This window comes from Pipistrellus kuhlii, unplaced genomic scaffold (genome assembly GCF_014108245.1).
Source record: "Pipistrellus kuhlii isolate mPipKuh1 unplaced genomic scaffold, mPipKuh1.p scaffold_m20_p_11, whole genome shotgun sequence".
Taxonomy (NCBI): domain Eukaryota; kingdom Metazoa; phylum Chordata; class Mammalia; order Chiroptera; family Vespertilionidae; genus Pipistrellus; species Pipistrellus kuhlii.
This window is the reverse complement of record NW_023425416.1, coordinates 24,930,335-24,954,904: the sequence shown is the minus strand read 5'-3', so window position 1 is coordinate 24,954,904 and position 24,570 is coordinate 24,930,335. Positions and strand designations below refer to the sequence as shown.

At 44.2% G+C, this 24,570-nt stretch overlaps 1 protein-coding gene across 2 annotated transcripts in view; it reads right to left on the bottom strand.

Moving 5' to 3' along the window:
* The window catches only part of NMNAT3 (nicotinamide nucleotide adenylyltransferase 3), a 72,582-nt gene that overhangs the window by 20,955 nt on the left and 27,057 nt on the right, over positions 1–24,570 (bottom strand). The window contains exons 1-2 of one of the 2 annotated variants that reach the window (XM_036431292.2): positions 16,244–16,266; positions 11,113–11,262 (exon numbers count right to left, since the gene is read on the bottom strand). In XM_036431292.2, coding sequence (XP_036287185.2) covers positions 11,113–11,221 — 109 coding nt within the window. In that variant the 5' untranslated portion in view covers positions 11,222–11,262; positions 16,244–16,266. Of the gene's footprint in view, positions 1–11,112; positions 11,263–16,243; positions 16,267–24,570 lie in introns of those variants that run through there. The other variant, XM_045579239.1, reaches the window with a different exon arrangement.

The window sequence follows — 24,570 nt, the reverse complement described above, 5'->3', positions numbered from 1 at the left end:
TGACATATCTATAATAATAAAAGCATAACATGCTAATTAGACCTCATGTCCTTCTGGACATCCTTCCGGATGACCTTCCGGACGAAGCTGGGGCTGTGAGGGAAGCCTGGGTCCTGGGTGCCAGAGGAAAGCCGGTGCCAGCATCCAGGGGAAGGAAAGCCTACACTTGTCTGAATTTCATGCATCAGGCCTCTAGCAATATTATATTAAATCAGGCATACAACATAGCGACTCAATAGTTATATTTCTTATGATGTGATCACTCTGCACTTTGGTTTGTTTAGTTTGAATCTGGGCCACCTTACTGAACTGATTAGTTCTAATAGGTTTTCAAACTCTTCTCTTGGATCTTTTTTTTTTTTTTTTTTTTTGGGGGGGGGGGGGGACATAGCAACATCACCTGAAAATAATAAAAACAGTATCCTTTCTATAACCATATTTCTTACTTTTGACTCACGCCATTGGAAAATAATAGTGACGAATAGGCATCCTTTTCATTTCCTTGCTTCTGTGGGAATGCTTCTGAAGTGTTAGGACACTATTTGTCATGCCACAGATAAGCATCCTTATAATTCTAATTTAAAAAGAGCTTAAAAAACACCACCCAAGCAGGTGTTGGGATTTTATTGAATGACTTTTAAGTGTGTATTGAGATGATGATTTAGGTTTCATAAAATATACTGTCTTAGTAATGCGATATATTAATAGCTATCTTTATGGTATACTGTCCTTGAATACCTAGGATAAATGCTACCTGGTCATGTTGAATTATTCTTTCATTAGCAATTTCATAACCTACTATTTTATATGGGTGTTTTGCATTCAAGATTATACTGTTAAACACTAGCTATAATGTTACAGTATCCTTATCCAATTTCCTTTGTTCTAGAAAATGGCTATGGTAGATTGAACTATGGGTTCCTCAGTCTGCCATGATGAGATTACACCTCTGCCACAGTCTCACGAGGCAGACTATATGTCCCCACCCCTTGACTTTGAGATTGGCAATGAGACTTCCCTTGGCCATTGGGATATTAGCAGATGTGACATGAATAGAAACTTAATGACTTGCTTTCTTGTTGGCCATCCTGTGCTTGTGCCATCTGAGAGAATATATGAGGTAGCCACTATTCTGTCTATTCTCCTGGACACCAGCATTATTTAAATACTATACTTAAAGTTTAAACTAATGAGAATTAGATAACATATGGACAGCTGTGGCACTTAGCTGGTGCTCAGCAATTGTTCCTTCCTCCACTCCCCGGCCTGGTGAGTCAGCAGAGGAGAGAGTTGTGGTAGAATGCATTTCCAAAGATGGTCAGAGCATTTATCTCCCAGCCTGCACGCTCCTCTAGAACCTGGCCACTCCTCCACCAGGAGGTGAAGTCTGTGCCCCTCCCCTTGGACTTGGGTGGTACTTGTAAGTGCTCAATCCAGTGTCAGAAAGTGATACTGTGTCACTTCTGAGACTGTGCCATTAAAATAGCATATACTTCCACTTTGTGTTGTGGGGAGACTTGGTCTCAGAGCCTGGCTACCAGACCGTGAAAGCCCAAACTAGCCTATGCTGAGAGACCCCACAGCGCAGTCACACGGACGTGTTACAGTCAATGTTAACATCCCATCCCCTACCCAGCATCAACTGCCAGAGGGACGAAGTCTCCAGATGCCTCCTGCTCCAAGCTGAGTTCCCAAACATCCTGAAGCAGAGACCAGCCATCCCACTGTGCTCTGTCCAAATTCCCGATCCATTGAACCTCTGAGCGTAACAAAATGGTCAATTTACACCACTAAGTTTGGGGTGGTTGTTACGCAGTGATAATAACTAGAACAGGAATGGAGATTCAGAAAGGTTATGTGATTTTCCCATGGAAACACCACCAGAAAATGGCAGAGTTGGGATTTAAACCCAGGTCTGCCTGTGCTTTTTCTATTGGCCCTGAACTGATGACTGACCCTGAGGTTCTGAGGACCATAAGTCAGCCAGGCTTAAGAAGAGTGCCCCTAGGTATCTCCACCTCTGTCTCCGTGGAGCCCCACACCAGGTCACTGTGGTGTGTGACAGAGATTCCACCCCCGCTAGAGCTGACCCGAACAATGAGACCATTTCCCCTTGCAAGACTGGGCTGCAATAAAATGTTACTGCTGCTTAAAATGCTAGCAGCCTCACAAACCATGAAGTAAGACTTAATAGCATTTCAAAGTGTAAAGACTTCATTATTTCCACAGAGAATGCTTCGGCACATTTATCAGCATTTTATTAAGAACGAGCATACATATTTAAAACAAAGCTACACTTGTCAAAACAACTGAGAAAAGTGTTGGGCAATGCTTGGCCTTGCCTGCGCTGTCCCACGGGTTCTGGGCTTTTGCTCAGAAAGCTCCGTGTCCCTGTGGGCACAGGCACAGCCAGGCCTTCCCCACTTCACGGACCCTTCTGTCCATTTTCTTCTTTCTGTGGCTGTGCTGGCTGGAAAACAAAACCTTGAAAGGCAAAAAAATAAAAAAAATAAATAAAATAAAATAAAATAAAAAATTAAGAACTTTCAGGAGCAACCCAAAGAAAAGGAGCCAAAGTGATGATAAGCAGGTTGAAAAGAAAGAAAGAAAATAAAGATCAGAATGTCAGTTACTAAATGGATCTGTGTGCTTTTTAAAAAAAAAGGTTATTGTGATTCAACTTGGCCTCCAAGCTAAGTCTGGAGAACATGATCTGGCTGAGGCTACTAAGGCTTTGTGGCCATTTTATTTTCTTCATCAGATTTCAAGCTTATTTAGCAAGTTCCTCCCTCCCTCCCTCCCTCCCTCCCTCCTTTTCTTTTCTTATTTTGTTTCTTCAGCCAGATTGCTCTTTGCTCTTTTGGCCCAAATGGACTTGAGACTGCCTGTTTGTTGCTCTGCTCTGTGCACTGCCGGCCAGAAGCACCCATCAGTTTCATAGGCCTTGGCGTGCCTGGATCACAGACATCCGGAGGAGGGCGAAGAATACACCCAGGTCTTCTCATCTTCCCAAAGTAGATTGGTGGCCCTCGGGAACCACAGTCGGCCAGCTGGGACATTGGTGGCCATCGCAGGAAGTGTAATCATTCTTCCCCTCTTCAGTGCCTTCAGGATATGCAGCTCTGTCTGCCCTTCATTTCCCGCTTGCTGTGCCAAGGCTCTTTCAACCAGCAGACTCTTCCTGCGTGCCACAAGGCACTGGTCTCCAGGTCTTCCAGTGCCTGAGCGTGTCAGTGTGAGGCTTCTCTGCCTTTCACTTCTAAATGTCCTGCTTTCTTTGTGTGCAACTTCCTAAAAACTTGGCAAAGTAAACAACAAAGCAGCAATATTTCCTAGAGTTTAAACTTCCCTTCTTCGTCTGGATAGAGAGGACTGTTTTGTTGTCTCTCTCTACTGCCCTGTTTGCTACAATCATTTTTCTGAGTCTCAGGTACTTAGTGTTGGTCGTTTGGGAGTGCCTTCTGTTTACCCGAGTACTGAAAAAGCCTCGGATGGGGTGGCCAGCTCCTTGGGGTCCTACATGCTTTCAGGGTATTACAATGTTTTTCTTTTGCATGTCTCTGTTTTCCATCATTTGACCCCTGGCTGTGTCTCTCTGCCTGCTGAATAGAATGAATGTCCTTGCAGAGTTAGTATGTGTTAAAAAGAACTCACCAGAACTCCAAAATGCTAGGCTATTGGCTCCTTAGAAACTTCTCTTTGGGGGCCTTAGATCTGGCAGGAACTCCACAAAGAAAGAAAGGCAGTAGGGAGCAGGTTGTAATCAGACAGTTCTGGCTTGGAATAAAGTCCACTGAAGGAGTCGTGAGAAAGCAGCTCGAAATACTGCCTTGAGCAACCTCCCTGTGTGCGAGCTATGCAAAGCAGCCTCATTTCCCATTAAGGAACAACAAGTCCGGGGCAATCTGTCATTTCGGTTGTCCTCTTGAGATGGCAGGAATGTGAAGGCAAACGGACAGAGACACATCTGAGCAAGAGGTTCAACCCTGTTGCTTATGAGCTGTGTGACTTGGGGCAAACTGCTTAACCTCTCTGTTCCACAATCTCTTCACTTGATTTCAATGAGTTAATAATATAGGAGACAAAGACCAGGTCAGGCAAACACTTGGTTGAAGAGCACACAAGAAACATCAGTTGAATATACCCCTCCCTCTCACCACAAACACCACTGCTCTTCTTAAGGCAAGAGGGGACCACATTCATTTATTTAGCATGTATTTTAAGGCAGGCAGTGCACCAGCATGTGAATTCTGAAATAGAGTGGGAGCCCTGCCTTCATGGTGGTTTCAGTCTTGGAGAGACAGACAGCCACCATGAAGTGGTCAATGCTGGCAAAGGTACACGGGGAGCCCCAAAAAGGCTCGGAAGAAGTTGAGCAGATTTTCTGGAGGAGGGGGCATCTAAATTGAGTCACATTACAATGCAGAAGGCAGCGGTTGGCCTAAGAAAGGTGAACTCTTGTTAATCAAATCAATTCTTTCCACTTTAACTGTATTGAAAAGAGACTTCTTTTTTAAAAAAATATTCAGAACCTCTGAAGCTTGATGACTCCTTGATTCTGCACTAATATCCTTGCCCATTTCTTGATACTTTTTCAATTTTCCTTCATGGTAATTTACACCCGAGGAAACTGTCCAAGATCTGCTAAGAGATTCAATAAAATAGGTCATGGAGTTAAATGCTGCGGTGAAACACAAGGCTTAATTTTATGGATAAAATTTAAACTGCTTAGCTGCCTTTTTTCATTATTCGTGTTAAGACTAATGATGACTCAGGAATGGGAAGGGATCCTTGCAGGAACCAGGAAGCCATTTTCCTCATTCTATAAGCTCATCTGGTGGGGTGGTGGTCTTTGCCCTGGAGGCTAACAGACATGGCATTTGGGAAGAGACCTGACCAGCCTGCAAGCCCATCTCTACTACTAGGGCTGCTCCTGGCCCCTCTGCAGGAACAGGGAGCCTGAAACTGGAATGCTTCCTCAGATTGACATTGGGAGGGATGAGAAAGAGGAGGATAATGTTTCCATGTCAGTACTTCCTGGTCTCTCTCTGAGTGAGGTCCACATTGATGTCATCGTTAACAATTGTAATTTCCCCCAGCCATCCCAGGGCAATGGGATTCTTATGCATCAGTGGAGAACTATGGGTCATCACTAACTCTGGAGGGACCACTTCTTTTCTATTATCCAAGGTTCTTTTATTAACCGAGCACTGGGCTGTAAACAAGACCTCTTTTCCATAATGACCGAAGTACCAATTTTATGAGAATGGAATAAAAGAATATATCTCAGTCAATTATATCTCAGTAGAAATATTTTTAGGAAAAAAAAAAAAAGGATATGGATTTCTTAGGTTGTAAATGCTTCGAGTTTAATGCAATTTTATTTTTGTGGTTTGTTTCTAACAATACCCTTAATTTACATGTCTAATGTATTCAGTGGTCATTTCTGATTATGTAAATAATAGGTGATCTTTCCATTTGCAATATAAGATATAATTTAGAGTTGCAAAACTAACTTAAAGCTAACCATTCTCACCAAACACTAAAAAAGTAGTCTAGTTGTGAACATTTTTCTTAAAAAGTTTTTCTTTATGTCGAGACCAGTTTGGCTCAGTGGATAGAGCGTCGGCCTGCGGACTGAAAGGTCCCGGGTTTGATTCCGGTGAAGGGCATGTTCCTTGGTTGCGGGCACATCTTCAGTGGGGGGTGTGCAAGAGGCAGCTGATCAATGTATCTCTCTCATCGATGTTCCAACTCTCTATCCCTCTCTTCCTCTCTGTAAAAAAAAAAAAAAAAAAAAAAAAAAATCAATAAAATATGTTAAAAAAATGTTTTTAATTTTAAGTGTTGTTTAGATTAGTTTTTCTGTAGCTGTTCTGTCTAATAGTAAATAGGCAACTACCAGCCCCCATAAAGAAAAAGGGTTCCATGATCCAATGGTAACATCTTGCATTATTATACTACCAGAGGCCCGGTCCATTAAATTTGTGCACTCGGGGATTGGGGGGGGGGGGGTGTCCCTGAGCCTGGCCTGCACCCTCTCGCAGTCTGGGAGCCCTCACATTTGGGAGGGGCTCCTGCCACTACTGCTGTGTTCTTGCCAGACATCAGCCTGGCTTCTGGCTGAGAAGTGCTCCCCCTGTGGGAGTGCACTGACCTCCTACATTGAGCATCTGCCCTCTGGTAGTCAATGTGCATCATAGAGATTGGTCGTTCCACCATTCAGTCTATTTGCATATTAGCCTTTTATTATATAGGATGATACAACCAGGACACTGAGATTCATATAATCTACCAATCTTGTTCAGATTTCACCAGTTTTACATGCACTCAATTGCATGTGTGTGTATGTGTGTATTTAGCTCTATGAAATTTCATCCATCTGGAGGTTTCATGTATCCACAACACAGTAGACATACCTAACAGTTCCCTTACCACAAAGACCTTCAGGATGCCTTTTATAACCATGCCCACTTCCCTCCTGTCCTTCTACCCCCATCCCTGACCCCTGGCAACCACTAATCTGTTATAATTTATGTAATTAGATCTCTGCAAGAATGTTTTATAGATGGAGTCATACAATATGAAAACTTTAGGATTTTTGTTTTCACTCAGCATTATATCCTGGAGACTCATCAAAGTTGTCACAGGTAGCTTCTTTTTATTACCGAGTCAGGTTCTGCGGTATGGGTGAATTGTAGTTTAACTATTAACTATTCAGCCCTGAGAGGATACCCGGATTGTTTTCAGTGCTAATCATTATAAGTGAAGCTGTAATGAACATTGTGTACAGGTTTCTGTGTGAACGTAAGTCTTCATTTCTCTGGGATAAATGCCCAGGATTGCAATTGCTGGGCCATAAGGTAGTTTTGTTTTACATACTTAGTTTTACCAGTCTTTTCCAGAGTGGTTGTGCCATTTTATGTTCCCACCAGCAATTCTGAGCTGCCCAGTTTATCTGCATTCTTTCTAGCATTTAGTGTTGTCATTAGTTTTCATTTTAGTCATTTTACTAGGTATATAGTAATACCTTCTTGTGGTTTTAAAATTGCATTTCCCTAATGGCAAATGCTGCTCAATGTCTATTCATGTGCTTCTTTGCCATCCTCTTCAGTGAAATGTCTCTTGGTGTCACCTTCTTCCCATTTTCCCAATTGGACTGTTTGTGTTTTCAGCTTTGAGACTTCTTTATATACTGCAGGTACTCGTTCTTGGGTGGCTACATCATTTGCTACTTCAGCTCTTTTTGAGGAATAGCACAAAGTAAAACGAAATAATTAAAAAATTAAATAAATAATTATTGATTTGTTTTCTTTTTATCTTCGGCTAGGGGGAAGGAGAAAAGGATGAGAAAACAGGGGAAGAGGTGGGAGACATCTTATAGTTTATGGGGACAAGAGTAACGGTTCCCATTTCCCCCCCAAAGAATTGTATATATGAGCAGCAGTGGTGTAGAATGAAAACCAGAACGCAGGTTTCATAGTGTCTGAGAACCTCAATGTAAAGGTCACTCATCGGTTAAGTGCTGTTTACCTCTAACCTGGCATAGTTAAATCTAGTGCAAGAGTAATGTCAAAGAATCTGCCCCCTCAGAGACCTGCCCAGAGTCTACTTCCCTTAAGCCACATCCCAAGGTAGATATTTAAGGATAAGAAAAATGCTGATTTCTTATTAAATCAGAACAGCACCTTCTTTTGAAAGGATTTGGAATGTTAACACATGTGTAGCCATAAACCCTTGAAACCTCACAGGATAAGGAAAAACTTATTTTGGTCCAAACAACTGCTGGAATAATCCAACACCTCCAGAAAAAAAAAAAGTTTTAAATTAGAAATGTGAAACGAACAATGTTTCAGACCAGGCTGGATATATATGAATATATATTAAAGTCACTCTGTTTGACTGATAAACATCATCTGTGTGAGCCCGAGATTAAAGTATGATAACACACTGGGATTATTTAAAATTTACTCAGGCTCTCATGGTATCTCCTAAAGCTCAGAAGACCCAGAACTGGAGCTGTCACTGCCTTAGTAGAATTATTACAGCTTAATCTCCCCCCTTATCTCAGATTATGCATTACTGCCTGATCAGGATACATTTAATTCCCTTTATACTCACTGTATAGTAGAGAATCAAGATTAAATTCAGGGGTAGCAACAGTCATGTGCAATTTACTGGACACAGATCAGGTGTTTCTCTTTAACACAGAAAACTGCTGATGCTCAATAAATATGCTTCCATTTAAAATGCAAGGCACTGAGAGGAAACTCTGGGAGCCATAAGATACCTTACCCCTCCTCCAGGTTGTCCAAAAGGAAGAAAAGAACAAAGCTTTTGACTGGTGGTTATCTTTACGATGCAGTTTAATCTGGGATGCCACACAAAAGCAGGGCAAGATTGTGAGGAAATAACATCATAAAGTATCAAAAGAGGGAAAAGGACACAGGAAAAGCTTGCTGTGGTTTCCTCCCTTCCATGCATTGATGTGAGATTATTATGTGAACCTGTCTGCTCATGGTCATAGGAACAGGAGCCGCTGTAAGCCAGCACTGGGCTGGGGCCTGCTCCGGATGTAGTGGAGAGGCCAAACATGTATTGGCTATTTCACGTGGGCTGGATACTTTACGTACATCATCTCATGTAGACCTTACAATAAACTAGAGGCCCAGCGCATGAAATTACACAAGACCACCCACCACACCATTGCAGGACCCCAGACCCACTCTGCACCACCACGGACCCATCAATGCACCTCCTGGTGACTGGTCATTTGGTCGTTATGGCATTATGGCGTTATGGTCACTGGCTTTTTATAATATAGATAACCTTGTAGGGTTAGGAGATTTTTATCCCCATGTTGCAGCTGAGGAAACGCAGGTTGGGAGATGAAGGACATTGCTCAAGATCATGAACTAGTGAGTGGGTTTAACAATCAGGTTAACTTCAAAACCAGTGCTCTTTCTGACCCTCTTGTCTCCTCTGTTGCTCACTATTCCGCAATCCTTTCTTTCATGGGTTGTGGCAACCAAGAGAGACTAGAAATAGAGAATCCAGGATCCAAGAGCAATGAAGTCAGAGCGGAGTGGCTGGATGGGGTCTGTGTGCTGGCGGGCTGCCAGACATAAACCTCCTGGGTCCTGCCTGGGCCAGAACAAAGATTTGACAGAGAGCAGACCTGTGGCCATTTTCTCTCCATGAGTCTAGAAAACCAGGGCTCTTCTTTCTGGGGGAACCTGATGAGCTGACTATAGAGAAAGCATCAACGATAAATTCTGGACTACAGTTTGGGACCCTGAATTCAAACCACAGCAAAATCAGGGACAGGGCCTGAAACTGTTAATTTCAGGATTCAAAAAGGACCATGCATATTTGAATGGTTAAACCTCTGTTAAATCAAAGTTTCCTATTCCTCTTTCTTGCTTGCTGTTTATTTGTTAAACAAATTGGGACACTACATAATTTATCCCATTTACATATATGACCAAAGCAACCTTGTGGAGTTTTTTTTTTTTTTAACCAAGGTATAATTTGCACTTATATACTTATATACATAGCCCATGGACACAAACACTAGGGTGGTGAAGACCTGATTTTGGGGTGGGGTGGGTAGGAGCTGAATGGAGGGGAGTAAAAGGGGGAAGATGAGAGATATCTGTAATACTGTCAACAATTAAAATAAACAAATAAAAAAGGTATAATTGGCATACAATAAACCGCACATATTTAAAAGGTATAATTTTGTAAGTTTTGACATATGTATACACCTGTGAAATCAATACCACAATTGAGATAACGAATATATCTATCATCCCCCAAACTTTCCTTGGGCCATTTTATAGTCCTTCCCTCCTGTCCCATGTTGCTCCCTGATCCCTCAACTACTAATCTGTTTGCTTTCACTGTGGATTAGTTTGCAATTTCTAGAAATTTATATAAATTTAACTCATATATACAGTCTTTTGATCTGGCTTCTTCTATTCAGCATAATTGAGATTTATCTGTGGTTTTGTTTTTTAACATATTTTATTGATTTTCTACAGAGAGGAAGGGAGATAGAGAGTTAGAAACGTCGATGAGAGAGAAACATCGACCAGCTGCCTCTTGCACACCCCCTACCGGGGATGTGCCCGCAACCAACGTACATGACCCTGACTGGAATGGAACCTGGGACCTTTCAGTCTGCAGACCAACGCTCTACCACTGAGCCAAACCGGTTTTGGCAAGATTTATCTGTGTTTCTGATTCATTCTTTTTTTATTGCTGAGTACTACTCCGCTGTATGAATACAACACCATCTGTTCTATTTATTCACACATTGGTATACGCTTGCATTGTTGCCAGTTTGGGGTTATCATAATTAAAGCTGCTCTGAACATTTGTGAACAAGTCTTTGCATGAGCATATGCTTTCATTTTTTTTTGGGGGGGGGGCGTGTAAATAGGTATGGAGCAGGTGAACCTCATGGTAGATAAATATTTAACTTATAGGAAATTGCCAAGCTGTTTTCCACAGCCGTGTTGCACCATTCACTTTCCTACCAGTAGTATATGAGAAATTCATACAATATATTTTTGGGGAGTCAGAAGCTATATGTGGATTTTTGACTGTATGTGTGTGTGTGTGTGTGGGGGGGTGGACAGTGTCCCTAACCCCTTCATTGTTCCATGGTCAACTGCTTTTTATAATATAGATAACCTTGTAGGGTTAGGAGATTTTTGCTTACCCACTGAGGGGTAGCAGAGGTCCTCAAGGGCACCTACTACCTCTTCATCTGGCTGTGCGTGTAAATGCTTTCTGGAAGCATCAGGAAGGGTGCCCTATCAGAGACACAGGTTCTATAAAATATTTGGTGCCTCTAGCATTTATAGGCAATATGAGATGGGCAGGGGTATGGGGGGACTCTGAGAAGGATTCAACTATAATATATGGCCAGGGATATGTCACACGGCTAAGGAGTGTTAACCCTCAAAATATGATGGAAGAAATGTATGCCACCAGTTATGCTGTGAATGAACAGACCAAGCAGTTTTAATAATGGTGATGATGATGGAAGCCAGCAAAGCCCCAGGAGGCCCAACCCACCAGGACTGGTGCAGGCCCCTGACTGACCTGTTTGGTGCAGGTGGTCTCTGGCCACCTCAAACAAGCGCAGGTGCATGTTGGTGATGGGGTTGAAGGAGCCACAGGCCAGGAGCACCACGGGGATCCGGCTCTTCATCTTGTCAGGCACATCTGCATCGGCTGCAGTGGCCACTCTGCCTAACGGGGACAAAAACTCATGTCAGGGAGTTCACGTGAAGATCTGTGTCTCTAAACCACACACAGCACATTGCTTCTCACTTATTAGATGGATGAGGAGGCAATAATAGCAACAACAATGTTTGTGGAGGGCTCCCCATGGTCAGGAACTGTGCTAAACACTACATCAAAGTATATCCCTCATCTCACCAAATCTTTTCAACAGCCCCCAGTGGTTACTTACATGGCACAGGAACCTGAGAAGCCACGGGGCCAGGACTGAAACCCAGGAAGACTGACCTCAGAGACTATGTTCTGCTCATAAGGTCCATACCCTCCCTGGCCTTTGGTCTCCCTGGAGTAAAAGGAGGTGTGTAATGTCATCTTTGATAGTCCAAGTAGAACTCAGGTGTAAGAGTAAACCAGCATTTTTTAAAAAACGTATTTTAAAACAATTTTCAACGTACAAGAAATGTGGCAAAGCTTATGCAAAGAATTCCCATATACTCTTTATTAAGATTCCCTGAATATTAACATCTTTCCACACTTGCTTTCTCATTCATTCTCTTTCTACACACACACACACACACACACACACACACACACACACCTACAAATATTTTTTTCTGAGATGACTGAGAGCGGAGTCCAGGTAATATCTCTTTATTTATAAATACTTTAACAGCGGTTGCCAACTGGAGTCCGTGGACCACCGGTGGTCCGTGAGGTGCAAAAGGTTGTCAACTGCTGCTTTAATATATGTTTTCTATGAACAAAGCCATTTTCTTATATAACTACAGAGCAATCATTACGATAAAAAAAATGAACATTGGTGCAGGGCTATGATGTATTTTACAGATCCTTTTTCATTTTACCTATCATTTTTCTAGGCCCAAGCATTTTGAGAGGGCCTAGCTTACCCTCTAATCTCTACACGCCTTAGCTTTTAGCACTGGTGAGGTTGGAGGAAAGCAGAAAACAGCCTGGGCTCCAGGGCAGGCTGGCAGACGTGGCTCTCCTACCTCTGAGATGCTGCCTTCTGGAGAGGCAGTGAAGAGCTCCGCTGGGGTTAGGCCTTAGTTTCACTCCTAGTTCTACTTCCTACTGGCTGTGTGATGCAGGGTAAATCACAGTCCCTCTCTGGGCTTCAGTTTACTAATATTCAAGATGGAGATACTATTACTTACCTTTATATAGTGGTTGTGAGGATAAATGAACTATATATGTTAAGAGTCTGGTACATAAATGTTTAATGGATAATCACTGTGGCTGTTGTGATGATAATGACAATGATAAAACAGATGCTGCTGCATGACAAGGGGAAGGTGAAGAAGAAAGGAGGTGGCATTGGGCTTGTGAGTGGCAGCTGCCAAATGGCTCCCAGTGAACCTCACCTGCCAGTATTCACCTCACCGTGAATATAGGCTGGACTTGTAAGTTGCTTTTAATGAACAGAATGCAGCAAAGGAGTGGAATTCTACTTCTGAAAGAAGTTACAAAAGAACGTGGAATTCCCTCTTCTGCTTTTCACTTGCTCACTTGATAAAGTCAGCTGCCCTGTTGTGAGTTGCCTCATGGAGAGACCCATGAGGCAAGCAACTGAAGGAGACTTCTGATGCCAAGCGCACATAAGGAACTGAATCCTGCCAATAACCGTGTGCGTGAATGTGCAAGTGGATCCTTTCCCAGCTGAGTCTTCAGATGAGACTGCAGCCCTGTGTCTTATAAGAGACTCTGCGCCAGAGGACAGAGTTAGCCACATCTATATTTCTGCCCTATAGAAATGATGAGATCGTTAGTGTGTCTTTTTTAACCTGCTAAGCTCTGGAGTAACTTGTATGCAGCAACAAGTAACTAATACAGTGGCCAACAGGAGGAATGCATTCACTTCCTTTCTCACTCCTCTTGCAATGGCGGCCTTGGCTATAATTCTGTAATTACAGGGGTAACACGGATAGTTATGTCACTGGAGCCTGGGACCCTCTTTGCATCTAAGAACATTGTTTTAATCCAGCCCCGACTGTCTGCTTCTCCAGGCTTACATCCAACCACCTCCTGCCTCTTATTTTATATTCTAGGAACAACGAATTACTTGTGAGTAGTTCCTTTGTGAGCTCCTCATGACTTCCTGCTTCAAGCTTCTGTTCACGCTATTTCAGTTTCCTCCAACTGAAATAACCCAGCACACCCCAATCTGTTAAGATTCAACTCAGAGAATCGATCACATTATTTATGGCTTTCATCACAATTTCTTGACTGACTGCTAGGTGCCTATTATCAGTTAGGAATGCATTTGGTTGCAAATTTTAGAAACCTAACCTCAGTGGCTTAAACAAATAGAGGCTATTTGTTTCTCACATGATGAAAAATCTAGAAGTTGGCAGCTGCTGGCATTGGTTCACTGGCTCTCCAACGCCCTGCAACTCTCTCAGCTTTTCCTTCACGAAAAAGCTACAGCCGCCATGGGTACAATCAAAGCAAGAAGAAGACTCAAGGTGCTACACTAGTTTGGTTGTCCCCCTTAGTCAAAAACACAAGAGCTTTTTCAGAACCTCCCTCCCCTACTATAGATTTTGCTTCTGTCTCACTGGCCAGAACTCGGTCACATGGCCACTCTATAAGAGATGCTGGAAAAGCAAGTATTTAGCTTTGTAGCCTCTCCAGTGAGAACCAGCAAGGTAAAGGGAGCTGGGGACAGGATGTCCACAGTGTCTGCCACAGAGATGGAGATATAATTGTCAGGGAGCTCTTGTGACACGCAGCTTGGGCTAGTTAATCTCTACCTTTGGCAAATCACACACCACAAATCAAGTGCAGAAACCCGCTCTGTGTCCTTCTTCCTCACCGGACAGTAAGCCCTGTAAGAGGAAGGGCCGTGTTTTCTCTATCTCGAAAGCTCAGTCAGCTTCAAGCACAGAGCTGGGCTTCCTGGAGACTGAGAAGGGCACTGGCCCGCCGGAGAGCAGACCTGCACGCTGGTGGTGGGAAGGCACGATGCACCTCCTCGTGTACAGAAGCTGTTCTGATGTGTTCTGAGTTACTGCATGAAGATAAAAAACACTCGACTTAGGTGGGCTCCTTTTGAAGCAGCAGAAACACCCCCTATTGTATGAGAGAAAGGAGTCTGCCAGCTGCTGCTGCTAGCTTCTTCCCAGGGAGGTTGGATGATTTAATGAGATACTATTTGCAGAGCGTGCTGAACTATTCACAAGAGCAGCCTTGTGGTGAGTATTATCTGAAGAGACTGGCTGTTTTTCTTCACAGCTACGATGAAACCTTTCAAAATTCTATTTCATTTTGACAAAATATAATTTCCTAGGGCCATTAAAACATGTAACTGCCCCATTTCAGGTAACCTGGGGTTTAGATCCACTTTTCCAAAAGTTCCTGGAAACTGTTCCGAGCACCTGAACCACCCTCCTCATTCCTGCCATCAAGGTTCCTCCTTGGACTCCTTACTCAATTCCCCTCCACCCCATCCCACCCCCATACCTCACATTGTGCTAATGTATTTGTTACACATTTGATCCCTTCCTTCCTTCATCAATCACCGAACCATCATTGCTTTGCTTCCATGTCACTCTTCATCAAGTAGATGAATTCCTACTGGGTGGTTTCTTATTCAAGTAGGTCCCCTCTACTCCTGAACTGTGCCTAGCACACAGGGGTGGGGAGGTGGCGGGGGAGGAGGGAGGGAGGACGACGACTCAGAAATGTGTGGAATGAATGAAAGAATGACTGACTATCCCCAACTATGCATAGTCCCTTTCAGATGACCACCTTATTTCTCTGGGTTTGTCACAAACAATCACTAGACAGGGTCTTCCAGAGATATAATCTGACCTTTCTGGCTTCCTAGAGAAACTTAAGATCATACTCTAAGACCCCACTCCACCAGACCAGACTGAAATAAAATAAAGCATTCCTGCCCTGTTGTGCCATCTTCAATGCCAGGATCCTGCCAACAGGAACATACCAGTCTCCTGCACATGGACACCAAGGCCATCCCTCTATTCTGGACAACCGGAGTGTTGCAACAGGCTGCCACTCTGCCAGGCAAGGGGACTTTGCAGCTGTGATTAGAGTAAGGGTCTTGAAATGAGAGGTTATCCTGGATTAGCAAGGTGGCCCAGTTTTATCTAGAGGGATGATGAGGGAGAGTCTGATACAGACATAAGGACCAGAAAGGAGAGAAGATGCTATGATTGCACGTGGCCTCTAGTTACTGGAACCAACAAGGAAATGGTTTTTCCTCCAGAGCCTCAGCTGGAACCCGGCCTTACAGACACCTTCATAGCAGACCTCTGAAAGAACAGAACTGTAAAACTGTTGTTTTGAGCCAACAATTTGTTACAGCAATCATAGGAAAGTAACACCCTCACCTACTTAGGGGCTGCTTCTCTAAAGTGGCCTTCGCACCGGAGCAGGAAAGGCTCAGGAGTTGAGGAGATAAAATGGAAATTAAGGGTTGTGTTGGGCACAGGTACCAGCACTGCAAAAGTCCAGAAGAACACTACCTAAGGTGGGTCATGAATTAAAAAAGCACATCAATGTGGTCGTGTGTCGGTGTGAGCTCATGTGTGGGTGGCCCGAGATGAGGCTGCAGAGGGTGTAAGGGTCATGCAGGCCCCCAGGGGGGCTGTGCAGGACTTTATCCTCTGGATGATGAGAAGCCTGTTTCTGAAGGAGCTCTCAAGTGCTCCCGGGACGGTGCATCAGGAGGCTCCAGGATGGCTAGTCCCGGCACCCATCACCGGGTGAAGGCCCCAGGCTTCCCAGAGAATGGCCTTCCCCGCTGCCCACATTTCACCTCCATCACCAGGTAATGCGATGCTGGCGGATGCCTTCCATGTACTAAATCCTAACTAAGCATGTGCCCCTCGGCCCATTTGTCACAGGCCGTCGCAGAGACACTGTGAGGAAAGGCGAGCGGGAAGGTTAAGTGCCCGTCGCTGCTGATGTAATGTGCTAATGCTCAGCGCCTGGGAGGCAGTCAATTTACCTTTCCTTGCCCTGAGTGCCTCGAACAGGACCCAGCCCGCGTGAGTGGCTGCACACATCCTTGTTTATTATAGACATAAAGCAGATGGCTTCGGGCAGAATGGAAATGGATTCTATAAACATCTTTCATTACACAGACCTCTTGACCGGATTCATCTTAAAGAAAACAAGAGACATGGTAGGTACAGGGCTGGGCAAAAGTAGGCTTACAGTTGTGAATACGCAAAAAAACACAGTTTATTTGTGTATTATTGTTGATTAATTACAGTGATATCTTCCACATAAACAACGGTAAACCTGCTTTCACCCCATCCTGTATTTGTGGGGTTGACGAACACATTTTTCAGGACTCGGTAAAGCCATTTCCATCTGCGGGAGTGTGTCAACTTCTCCAGGGCAAACCACCTCCACATGAACTCGGGGCGCTTTTTCTTTTCAACTTTGTTGGATGCACCCGCTGTTGCTATGGGCACAGAGTGCTGCAAAGAACAAAAGCGAAGCGGGCCTTCTTTGTCAGTGTGAGGATCCTCTGCCAGCCAACCCTTGGAGGAAACAAACATGCCAATTAAGCCCTCGTCCCAATTATGAGACTCCCAGGAAAGCAGGCAGCCTGGCTCTGTCGTTTTTGAGAACTTTCAAAGGATGTGAAGGAGCTCAGGAATGGAACAAGGTCTCTTGCAACCCTACTACCCTCAGGAGCTGGGACTGATTTCGATAGTTAGGTGGAACTGAGTGACAGCTACCTGGTTTACTGAGTGACAGGCGGGGCACTGTGCTAAAAACCACACACATCAACGCTGATACTTTCAACACACCTGGAGGGGGAGGAAGGATTGTGCTTGCATTCCGGTGAAGAGTCCCGTCCTCAGAGAGCCACATGGGAAATGGAGATAAATCTCCAGCATCCTAGGTCTATCATGGGGAATCGGAATTGTCCCTTGTACCTGGTCCATAAGGAGTTCTCAGAAATATTAGCTCCTTTATCTTTCCTTTCATTATGTTTAAAACAGAATTCACCATTCTCACATCTGCTATATGCTATTCATTTTGTTCAAAATAGGCCCCACAGTTTTTGTATCCGCCCGCAATCAAAACCTATCAACCCTTGGGAAGCTGCCAGCAACCCCCCACTTGTTAGGCAGCTCATTCAGACAGCTGGGCCTGGGAGGTGGCCCACAGAGGAGTGCTCCTGGGGAAGGCCACTCCCATGGCCCTGCTGTAGTTGTCTGTCTAGCTCCAACCAAAGTAACTCAGTTCTAAGCGTCCCTGAGACTGCGCTAAGAGTCAATACTGAGGAACAGAGGAGTGAGTAGTTTAAGTCATGCTGGTAGAAATAACGTGTTCTGATAATGAAGAATGAAGATGCCCCACACCATAGCTCCTTAGCTTGGAACAAAGTAGGTCTAGAAGAGCAGGGAGAAGGTGAGAAGTGCCTGGGATCTGCTGTGAGGAGTGCAAACTAGCAGGTAATTAAAATAAAAAACTACCAGCCACTCTGCTAGTGCCTTAGAGGGACGGGGACAAGTAAACCTGGTGCCTATCTTTAGGATTATAATTTAACAGGAAGAACAAATATTTAGGACCTGTAGGACAGAGGCAGCTGGTCACTTCCCAGTATCCATTTCCCCTTCCAAAAAGTTACAGAACCCCTGTCGTTAGCTGGCACATTGCTATTGTATATTCCCCATCTCTGCAGGAAGGTGAGGCCCCGTGCCTAAGGTTTCTATGAACAGAAGTGTTGGGTGACACTTCTAGGAATTTTTCAAAAGAAAAAGGCATGGCTTTCTCTTCTCACTCCTGCTTTTTGGAATGTGGTGGCTGGACTACGGCATCTCTCTTGCATCCTGAGGACTAATGGCAGGTTTGACAGAGAATAAGCCAAGAGAAAGCCAGGGCCCTGAGGAACCTGATGCTGCCATACCAGGCCCAGACGGCCTACCTCTGGGTTTCCTTGACCTGTGAGAGAAATAATCTAAGCCACCACGATTTTCTATTTTTCTGTTATAGCAGCTAAGCCTACTTTTAGCTGATATACTGACACCTAATGCATGTTCACTGAATTAGTATGTAAAGAAATAAAAGTGTGTAAACTTTTAGAAGTTTCTCTTGCCCCAGTTAGAAGTATTTTATATGCAGAAACTCAAATGGATATTGTTTGAAAGGGAAATAAATACACCTAAGGAAAAAAATATCTACCATAACTTAATTTTTTTATATGAATTTTTCATGGGAGGAAAAAATCCTTACTCAGGACTCTAGGAAGCTGAAATGTGCAGCAGCAAATCTGCTTTTCTGTAGATCGCAAAAGCCAGACTCTGTCCTATCTCCTTGCCCAAAAAAACCAGATTCATTATGGCGCACTGTCGCACTCTGCTTCGAGTGGGCATTTGCCATATGGCTTGGCAGTTTAATGGTTTTCTGATACTTGACGAAAATAAAGCACAATCATTTTGCAAGGAGTTTGAGTTCCTAGATGGGTCTTTTCCAAATAACAGCTGTGCCTCAAATTGAGTTACTCAATTTGCAATTTGTGGACACAATACTCAAACGTTTACAAGTGAGCAAAACCACAAATCACTTGGGCTATTTCCAGCCTTCAGAGTTTATGAAGTTTTTAGCAATGTTATGAGTGTGCAGCTGTCAACAAGCTCAAGCCATTGTCTCTGAACCAGCAGACCCAGCAGGCAGCAGTGATGTCCTACTTAGCAGCAGGCCCCGTGAAGCCAACCACAAACCCTCCGGAGAAAAAGAAGGTGAGGGAGAGAAACAAACTTCACTGCAAAGCTCACAGTCTAAATTCCACTCCCTACCACATTTGTGTAGGTGACACTTAACTCTACAGCTCTAGTTCTGATCTTGCTTATGGGCCCCTACAAGTCCACGGATGGCTACCTGACACTAGCTTAATCATAAGCCAGATGGATGTGGATTCAAAGCCAACTAGTACTTCCCCAGTGATCTTGACTGAATATATCAGCCAGGAGAAGCCAGGTGAGGTACATTAACAAACAACCCCCCCCTCTCTCCAAATATCAGTAGCTTAAACCAATAAAGGTTTATTTAATGTTCTTGTTAGACACATATTCTGATTGCAGCTATACTCTGTGTTACCTTTGTCCCTTAATCCAGAACTCAAGCCGATGGTGCAGTAACTACTTGTGGTGACTAACTACAGCCAGTCACTGTAGCAGTGAAAACGAGGAATCTGGAAGGTCCCTCACCAGGAGCATCGGCTTGGCCTTAAATTAGCACATGTTACTTCCAACAATCCCACCCAACCTCTGAAAAGACAATTATACTCTGGGTCCCAAAGGTGTAGAGCCAGAAATATTAGATGAATAGCCCTGAGCCCACTACAGTGAATTAATCAACCACACTGAGCCTCAGTGACCCATGAGGAAAATGAAAATACATTAAGTCTTCACGTAATGCTGTCGATAGGTTTTGCAACTGTAAACTGAACTCTGCATAACGAAACCAATTTTACCATAGTCTAATTGATATAAATAAGAGTTAAGTCCCTATGGCATCTCATCAACATTACAATGAGATGACATTTTTCAAGGACCTGCTATAATGACACATTCCTCCTGAGATTGTCATGAAGGGTATTGAAGTTGACCCACTTAGAACAGCAGCTGACCCATAGGGGGTTCTCCAAAAATATTAGCTCCTTTCCTTTCCTTGTGTTCAACACAGAATTCACCATCTCCCATGCTTGCTTCCTGCTGCCAACATCCTTTTTCAAAAAAAAAATTCCACTTTTCCTAGTCACCCGTCATCAAACCTGCCTGTTATCTATGACATCTTTTCATCCTTCATCATATTCCCCAATACAGTTAGACTCCAAGTATGGACTATATTCCCTACTGAAGGCCTTCACATTCTGCCACTAGTGAGACCCACCCCACTTTAGCATTTCATCACCTTCTCATAGCAATTAGGGCGTTTAAAATTGTGAGAGAAAGGAGCTCTGGTTATCCCGGTGCCTCTCCACACCAAAGGCAAAGCAGTGAAGGGGCATGGGATTATCAGAAGGCCACCAGGCCTTTCCAGAGACTAAAGGAAGAGCTGAACATGAGAGATCTCAGGGCGAACAAGGGACAGGGCAAATGCCTTGGGCTCAGCCTGGGCAGGGTCCCATGGTACAAACATGGTCCCCAGTGTCCAATGCTGTTCCCAGAGAAGGGAAATGGATGTGGGCTGGACAGCTCCCCTCCCCCACCCCCAGGGATGGCTTCCACAATGATAAGGTGAGAGAAAGTCTGGAGTCACCTCCCCCCACTGGTCTGGCCCCAATCTGCTAACCTAGATTAACCAATTCGAAAGTTTGGATTCAGTCACTCAAACTAATGTGATAAACTATTGAGTGTTTACCATCCGCCAAGCATTGTATAAAATCAGGGCCTTTGTGCCAAGCCAAAGACAAGGTTCTCAGTAATTTGTTCTCCACTGGCATTGATTTGCTAGGCCACGTATCTTCATCTGGCATCAGGGAGATTTTGGTCTCGTTCTACCAGTCCTAATTATCTCCTGACCACCCTCTCTTCCCTACCTGTGCTCCATATCCTCACCAAGCACAGACCATCAGCCATTCTGACGTGTCCTCTCCGTCTTCCTGCTCTGTGGGCCTCTGTGTATGCCATTCCTCGAGCTAGAATGTTCTCTTCCAAGACAACCCTCCACGGAGCTTCCCCTGGTGGCCCACCTGGAAGTCAGTGCTCCCTCCTCGGACCTCTTAGAAGTGACACTGTCTATATTGTTGCACCCCCACACGGAGGGCAGAGATCCCCATGGGATCCACTGCAGAGTGGAAGGTGAATAAGGAATAATCACCATATTCACTGGGGAACAAGGTAAAAGTGAAAATAAAATAATAGGCAGAGAGTACTGGCCACTTCCCAGTATGGTCTTGGCTGAGCCACTGGGGAGGAAATATCCTCCAAATCACAATGGCAGAGCCCCAGGTTTATCTACCATTCCATCCCCTTCTTGCTTCCAACACTTCCTGGTCTTCCCAGTTTGCTTACCCCATCTAACTTTCCATCTCCCAATCTGGAGTGTCAGGTCCCTTTTGGACTAGGATTTTGCTCTTGCACCATAAATTGTGTCTGCTGCCCTGGCTGGACCTCATCCTGGGATCCTGGTTTCTGATTCTCACCTCTGATGCACATTTTCACTCTTATGTCCTCTCCCTGTTCCTACCCAAGTTTTATCCAGGGCCCATGCCCAGGGCCCACTCCAGTTCAGCAGTGGGCAATGAGCTATATTTAGTAGTGGGGAGGCAGTCCCACACCCTCGCCAGCTCCATGGACTTTCCTGTATGGCAGCAAAATGCAGAACAGTTCATAATGATAACAGGGGATGGCACAATGACCCATCTAGTACCCAGATCACAAAACTGGCAGTCATCTGGGCTCTCCCCTCTCTCTGGCCTTGACAGCCTGTCAGCTCCACCTCTGCAATATCTTTATTATCCATCTCTCGCTCCCTCTCAAACTCCACAATCACTGGCTTGAACTGGGGCTCATTATTTCTCAATTGGACATGAGTGCACTCTTAACCTGTCTCCTATCTCACCTCCTCTGATCCATCTGCTGCTCAGCTGCTCAAGGGGATCTTTAACATGCACACCTGATTCCTGCTTAGTCCCCTGCCACACAGTCACGTTCTGGATTATGCTGAAACTCACCGGGGCATCCATGGCCCCTTATAATCTGGTCCTGACCTGTTTCACAAGCCTCATCACTTACTTTTCAACCTCCTCCCTATGTCTGCCCCATCAAATTGCTTTCCATTCTATTCTAATCTCCTTGGACTGAATTTTAGGACCAGCCCTAAAATGAAATAAAAAATTCTAACAAAGAAGGCAATTTTGTTTAGCTTGCCCATTCGTTCTTCACTAAAAAAGAAAATGTGCTGCCACTGCCATCAAGTTCCTCAAGACAACAGGGGGATGACAGGGAGATCCCAAAATAACCGGAAAGGTGGGAAGCTGGCCAGGCTCTCCATGAAGGCAGAATAGACCAGTGGAGGCCCAGGGAACCATAGCAGGGAAGAGGCAGACAAGAGATTTGCTGCTCAAGGAGAGGTGTTCACTTGAGAATTTCACTGGGAGCAACATAACCAAGTCTGGAGAAATCCTTTCCCACTTCATGTAATATAATTTCCTCCAGGAATTATAAGCCAAGCAGCCAAACAAGGAAGCTTTTAATCACAGAGTCAGGAAATAGGATTCACATGTGCCAACTCTGTGTAAAGATACCACTGTCCCTGATAGAGTCTATCCTTTCCTGAGGAGCAGGTCAAATGAAGCCACTATAGGTCTGAGGACACCCAGCCCTGCATAGTACAGATGAGGAATATAATGGAGCCAGTGTTCCAGCTCAAAGGGGCCTGGGCTGGACAGTCCAGGAAGCCCAACATATCTATGAGCAGATCAAACACAACACTCCAGCTGACCTGTACCATGCTCCCTCCCACAAAGTTGGGACTTGTTGACTTTCTTTACTATGTGTGAGTTTAAAAAACAACAAAGAGGTTAATTTGCTTCTATGGTTTTTACAGAACTAATGTATTTACCTGTACACTTTGGCTGATGGCTCTTTTTACAGGCCATTAAAATTATTTTTAATCCTCACCTAAAGATATGCTTTTAATGAGGAAAGAGATAGAGAGAGAGAGCGAGAGAGCAAGAGAGCGAGAGAGCGAGAGTGAGAGCGAGAGAGAGAGAGAGAGAGCGAGAGAGCGAGAGAGAGAGAGAGAGAGAGAGAGAGAGAAAAGTGAGGGTGGGGTAGGGGGAGAAACACCAATCAGTTGCCTCCTGTACTCGCCCTGACTAGGGATCAACCCTGCACACAACTATGGCCAGTGCTTTGACCTGCCACTTTTTTGGTGTATGGGACGACACTCCAACCAAGCCATAACACATCAGCACACTCATCTCCAGTGAGTCCAGTGTGCAAAGTAAGTGCTTTCTGCATAACGTGGTCTCTCAAGTCCAGGCATTATTTTGTCTGGCTTCCAGCTGAAGAGAGACTGTGCCTGTGATTGAGGAAATCCCACTGTGTGGGATCTGGTGAGGCTTGGTGTGTTGAAACCTAATGTGGAACTGTATTGGGAGTTCTGCAGGGGCTATTTTGAACAAACATGATTTTTGGTTGGGCTCAGAACCTAATCTCAGGGGAAGCTGTCTTTTGAGCCTCTTACAGACCCCTCTCAACTGCATTCACTGTCCCCTTGGGCACCACAGGGACCTTTTGAGGGCAGCTCTGTAATTGGTGGGATTGTCTTCACCCCTTATGCTCCCTGGAGACATCCTCCTTGCCCCAGCTCTCCACAGGCAAGGACAGCTGGGCCTCTCCTGCTTCAGTGCTGGCTGCTTGCCTATCTGTGTCTTTGGCCCAACACAGCCTGGCGACTCAAGGGAGCCCTAACACATCAGCACAGTCATCTCCATTCCTTTGGCTCCCGATGGCTCCTTTGCCTAGAATACCCTTTCTACCCATTTCTACCTACTAAACTTTGTTCCTCTGGCACTCAGAACATATTAGGCCGACAAAAAAGATCTTCACAACAAAAACAAATTACTTGATTAAAAAGCAGACAAAGCACTTAAATAGACATTTCTCCAAAGAAGATATACAAATGGCCTAAGTACATGAAAAGAGGCTCAACATCACTAATCATTAGAGAAATGCAAATAAAAATGACCATGATATGCCACTTATTAGGATGGCTACTATAAAAAATAAAGAAAACAATAAGAGCTGGAGAAACTGGAGCCCTTGTACACTGTTGGTAGGAATGTAAAATGGAACAATTATGGAAAACAGTATGGCAGTGCCTTAAAATTAAAAATAGAATTATCGTATGACCTAGGAATGCTTTTGGGTATATACCTAAAAGTATTGAAGGCAGGTCTTAAAGATATATTTGTATACTCATTTTCATAGTAGCATTATTCACAATAACTAAAGTGTAGAAGCAGCCTAAGTGTCCATTAATAGATGAATGGGTAAGCCAAACATTGTATATACATACAATGGACTATTATTCAACCCTCAAAACGAAGGATATTCTGATATATACTTCAATATGAATGAACCTTGAGGATATTATGCTAAGTGAAATAAGATAGTCAGAAAAAGGCAAATACTATATGATTCCACTTATAAAAGGTACCTAAAACAATCAAATTAAAAGAGTCAGAAAGTTGAATGGTATTGCCAGGGGCTGGATGGAGGAGGGAATGGAGAGTGGTTGAATAGTGGGTATAATTTCAGTGTTACAAGATGAAAGAGTTTTGGAGATGGTTGTGTAACAATT